This window comes from Anneissia japonica, unplaced genomic scaffold, assembly GCF_011630105.1.
Source record: "Anneissia japonica isolate Jap-2015-1 unplaced genomic scaffold, ASM1163010v1 scaffold20265_len17656_cov114, whole genome shotgun sequence".
Taxonomy (NCBI): Eukaryota; Metazoa; Echinodermata; class Crinoidea; order Comatulida; family Comatulidae; genus Anneissia; species Anneissia japonica.
Genome location: NW_022717852.1, coordinates 8,694 through 14,348, shown reverse-complemented (window position 1 = coordinate 14,348; position 5,655 = coordinate 8,694). Strand labels below are relative to the sequence as shown.

At 32.7% G+C, this 5,655-nt stretch overlaps 2 protein-coding genes across 2 annotated transcripts in view; one reads left to right on the top strand and one right to left on the bottom strand.

The window, feature by feature from the left end:
* The window catches only part of LOC117110373 (SET domain-containing protein 9-like), a gene marked incomplete at its 5' end in the record, with an annotated part of 5,605 nt that extends 2,297 nt beyond the window's left edge, over positions 1-3,308 (top strand). The window contains 2 exon segments of the mRNA XM_033253070.1: positions 977-1,144; positions 1,657-3,308. Coding sequence (XP_033108961.1) covers positions 977-986 — 10 coding nt within the window.
* A 500-nt stretch (positions 3,309-3,808) lies between these two features.
* LOC117110372 (juvenile hormone acid O-methyltransferase-like) overlaps positions 3,809-5,655 on the bottom strand; it is a 4,893-nt gene continuing 3,046 nt past the window's right edge. The window contains exon 3 of the mRNA XM_033253069.1: positions 3,809-5,434. Within this exon, the coding sequence (XP_033108960.1) occupies positions 5,271-5,434 (164 nt within the window). The 3' untranslated portion in view covers positions 3,809-5,270. The remainder of the gene's footprint in view (positions 5,435-5,655) is intronic.

Sequence of the window (5,655 nt, the reverse complement as noted above, 5' to 3'; positions counted from 1 at the left end):
TGGTCTAATGGTTATGACGCTCACCTTGACAGCGAGAGGTCGCAGGTTTGAGTCTTGCTAGAGGATTTTATTACACAATTTCTTAATTTATTTACAGGACTACATTCGTTGAGAGCTATGCTACACGATGTATTATTATGTCCTTTATTTGAACACTGTATTTACCTTTCTTTAATGATTTATATATATATCATTATGATGTGTATTGCCTACAGATATTCCCTTCAAAACAACAGCTTATTTTCATTTATTTATGTAGTGTTGTAGGTATAGTGGCACCCAAAAATGAAGAAAAACCTCAAAATATAGATGAAAATTTTGAATTGCTTATTATTAAAAAGAACAACATAATGTTAGTAAAATTCAGTAGGTCACAAAGCAAAGTAAGGTTAAGAATTGTAATGGTGTATTTGCAATTGAATGACTGATATAATCTTATTGATGCTTTAGAAACCATAATTGTGGTTTACTTAAACGTATAAATGGGGTCATCTATCAAGTAGACTAATGCCTGGTTCTAACGAGAGCCCTAGTATCCGGATTGGGAGCTAACCATTAGCGCTAACCGTTTTCTCTGGATTTTCTCGCATGGATGCACGGCAGCTAACGGTTAGCAGGATCCGGATTCTGCTAACCGTTAGCTGGATCCGGATCCTGCTAACCGTTAGCTGCCGTGTGAGAACATAGCCTTAGTTGAGAAACTCGTGGCTTGCTTACCAATCGTGGCTGAGGGATCCCTCATTAAACATGTTCAAAGCAAAAAATTCACTCAAGCAATTTAAAATCACCACATATAACCTTATTATGCTAGCAGACGCCCCTCACTTGATCGTTCAGACACCACTCACATTGCTTTCCCCATCAATCCCCTTCCCACTCACCTTCGTGAGTGAACATGTGATTAATTTCATGTTCTAGTCCTGGCTGTTTTTACATAACAAAATTTGAGTGCAACATTCTTTATGTTACTTTCTAGAATTCTTTGATCGATTGTATTAGTTTCTTTGCGAGACATCGCCGAGGGAGAGGAGCTATTATCGTCTTATTTCAACATTGTTCATTGATAAATTTACAATATCAGTTGCTTTTTGTGACATGTACCAGGAGCTGCTTATATTTTTTGGAGATGTTTTGCCAATTGGAAGTAAGTATAAAATAGTTGCCCCAGGTTTTTTTTATTTTTTTAAATTTTAACTGAGAGGTTAACCCTTCCAACTGTGCCTGGAAGGCCAGCTGATATTCTGGGGCCCTCTATCAAAATATGAATGACGACAATTTCAATCAAACAACAACATAAAATTACATAATATAAATAATTAATGATAAAATTGAATGTGGGACTATCTCAGATGTCGGCAACAAAGTAAAATATGTAAAATTAACTATCCACTCAGCCGAGGCACTGCTATTAGTATAAATGATGAAATAAGCACTGCAGCTCTTTTAAAAAGAAAGTGAGGATTAGTGCGGTGCTTATGCATAAGAGGTACTTTTTCGAGAACGTGATTATTACAAATACGTAATTCATTTTTTTATTCTTTTTTATGTTTGGTGGCAGTATACATTATCTGAAATAAATTACAATAATAATGTGGTATTTTTGGCTTGTTTTAATTGTTTTTAATATTATCATCCATAGCTGTTTTTATCTTTCAGACTTTCTGATGACTGAACTGAAATATGTAGGAGCAAACTGTGACTGTTATGAAAATTGTTGTAGAAACAGGGAAGATATTTTTTGAAACCAGTGCCAACAGTAGGTCCAGGGATTACCCCCGTCCATCAACATCAACCATTCTACTACTTTCTATCCATTTTGCCATTTCTATCATTTCATGTTTGTAGTTCAGTTTTGGTAGTTAAAATAAAGGTTAAGACAGAGAGTACTGAGCATTCGTTTGTTATGATGAAAATAAAATATTGAATTGAATTCATAGAGTGCCAAATTGTGAAATCGATATCATATTTGAATATGTAAATATGTTGATTTAATTTAATTATATTGTATGTAAATATGAATAGCCTCTGATTAAAGATTAATTCATTTATAGATCTAAATATTACTTCAGTTTTTCACTTCAATCGATTAGAATTCATCCAACTAACTGGTAAATATTTATACTTATCACCAATCTTGGACAATGATAGTGTGCAGGTAGAGAGAGTAATAAAAATACCTATCTACTGTACAATTTTTACTGTTGATTAGATTTTTTGTCGCAAGGTGAACTTAATCACACAACTGTGGAAACCATAGCATATTGACTACTTTAATTACATTACATAAAATACTGATCTGTTCGAATATCAGTGGTTTTCATTTTCTTTTGTCTCGGAGTTGAGTCTGATATTTCTGTTTCTTCAATCAATCAATTATAGGCCTCCTAATGTTTGATTTTGGACTTCCACTTGGCAAGATACTATAGTATATAATATATAACCTTATTACCATATACTGGGTCAATGATTATTCAGCAATAATATAATAATAGGCTTTGTTTAAACATGGAAAAGCTTGCATTACCTGAAGGTGTTCTTCTACAAGGCCGTGATATTGATGAAATACTGAAAAGATTAACACCATTAACTAAACAGTTTTGAAAAACAAACAAACAAACAAACAAATTTAAAAACTTACACTACACCACTGGGTAATAACTGTTTAAATGAATAAACATTTGTTGCATTTTGAACTGCACTTTCAAGACTATTCCATAATTTGGCACCACGATACAAAAAACTTCGCTTTTTGTACTCCGTTTTGGGTTTTTCCAAACACAAGACATCATTAGATTTTGTATGGTATTTTTCTTCCCTAGGTTTAAATAATGTGTTTAAATATGGTGTGCAAAGTAAAGAGCTGTATCATCTGCATACATACTAATTTGTACACTATTTACATACTTTGGTAGATCATTCGCATTTAAATAACAGAGGACCCAAAAATTGATTCCTGAGGGATTCCTCCACATACACTATTAAGATTTTCATTATCTGTTTATTGTTACATTAATGTCATCAAATTTTGGTTACATTTATTAATTACTGACCAATCTAGAATTTTATTTTTCAATGTTATAATTTTCTACTTAGAAAAACCGAAAGAAATGAAATATGCTGGGTGCATCATGTCTAACATCTACTATGTCGTATTGGTTGTGGTGATACTTGGTTCTCACAGGGTAACGAAGACAAAAATACATTACTTTCTAAAGTTGCTTTACGTTTATCTGACATCGAAAACCAGAAATTTAATTCAGAAAATATGTCTTCATCAATAATGAATTATTATGTTCAATTCAAAAGTAGTATTTCATGTTCAGATTATCTTTTTTATGTTGATGATTTCACAAAAAGAAAACTCTTTACGAATGCATTCTGCATACATACTAATTTGTACACTATTTACATGCTTTGGTAGATCATTCACATATAATGTAAATAACAGAGGACCCAAAATTGATCCCTGAGGGATTCCACATACACTATTACATAGACTTGATTGAACTCCATTTACCTGGGTCAGGTGTGTACGATCACAAAGGTAGTTTCTAAACCAATTTATAACTTTTTGATCAAGTTTGAAAGAATGGAGTTTCTCTATAAGAATGGCATGGTCCACTGTATCAAATGCCTTCTTCAAATCTAGCATAACTAAACCGATGTACTTCCCACAATCAATTGCGTTGACAACGTTCCAGGACCTGGGCCGTTCATATGATATTCTTATCTGTTACGCTGGATCTCATTGGAGTCATACTGTCTCTTATACACATCTAGATGTGTATAAGAGACAGAAAACAACCCTTTCAATTATCTTAGAAAGAATTGGTAAATTTGATATGGGCCTGTAATTACTGGCCTTGGTTCTATCACCACTTTTAAATATAGGGAAAACTTTAGGACATTTCCATTTTTCAGGAAATCTGCTCGATGACTGGGAAAGATTGACTAGGTATGTAATAGTCACTACTACTATTGAAAAAAAATATATATTTTAACTAAAAATTATTGATTTGTATATCAAGTATGATATGTTGTTATAGAGAAAATTATTGCCTCTTGATGTCACTGATTTCCGACACTGCAAGACACTAGAATACTAGGTCAATGGTCATTATGGCACTATCCACCCTCAACTGTACAAAATAATTTTAATAAAAATTGATTGATTTATAAATTGATTTATAAGTCAATAGGTAGTAGAATATGATTTCTTTTTTAACAGGCACTTGTTGATCATCTAAATTACCTACCTGTGCTATTTTCAAATATTTTCTTGAAATGTATAAGACATTTTATGACCTTGTTTATTAAACATAAGAACTCAAATTCATGTTTCTATATATTTTATAGATTTACCATATGAGATGGGCATTGAATAGTCTCATTCTCAGCCTATTTACAGGTTTAAACATAGGTTTTTCCTCCATGGTTTAAATAAGCCCTGCTTATGAACCAATCAGAACAGGGCTAATAACACGTACTTACAAGAAGCACGTATGTTATGCGGGATCATAGCCATCATATCCAATTGTCAGGGCTTAACTAATTTATGCTGTCGTTTTGCGGAATCTTAGCAACCGTATCCAAGGGGCGGGGATTAGCGGAAAGGTCCATCTTGGTTTAGTAACAAAATAAAATGTTTGCAGTAATTTACTAATGTTAAAACAGTTTGGCTGTTAAATCTAATCTTATATTTACTTTAACACTGTCAATATATCTTTGAAATCATTGTTATCAAGGGGAGGTTGTTTGTTGATTTACGATAATTTACCACTGTAACTGCTGTAACTACTATTCCATCATGATGATGATCGTCATCATCAGGCTTTTTCACCCACTGCTGTGTGAAGCCCTCCTCTAACATTTTCCATCTTTTTTCTGTCTGATGCTATTGTTGCCAAGTTTGCAGTTACTATTTGTTTCCTCAAATTTATTACCAACCAACTTAAGGGTCTACTGTAAAATATATGAATTAGATTATACACCCAGTCATTCATATTTTGGTGAACCAGTGGTTGTGAATAGTATGTATTGATTTCGGTATTAGGGATATTTCACATATATATTGAAAATATATTAATCAAAAATAGTTTCTAAAATTCTGCAGGCCAACAAATTCAGAATGAATGGCGCCATAGTAATTTAGTCTCGTAAGTCTAAGCTTAATTTAAATTCATATAGGTACAGTATGGTCCTATACAGAGACCTCCGTTGTGATAACTGAAATGTGCGGCTCTCAGGCTATTTATCTGATCTTCAGTAATTTAGTTTTTTTTGGCTTGGAGCATCATTACTTCAAGTCGCATATATTGGTTTCCTCGTTGATTGACAGGAAAGTTTTGGTTGCACCAATCAGTAGCATCTTGTAGAAATTCTTGGTATTGCTCGGGTAGATAATTCAGATGACCAAGAAGTGTGCGGAGATAATCTAAAGCAAAGAAAATAACATACAACTAATGATAATTTTTGTTAGTTATCTGTTACGCTGGATCTCATTGGAGTCATAACGTCAATATTTATTCATGCGATTGGGATGCAATAATTGTAAGTCAATGATATAATACAAATTTGATGAAAGGATTCTTTTAAATAGAATGTAATAAAAAAAGCAACACATCAAAATTACTAAATATGTATATATACTGTCTC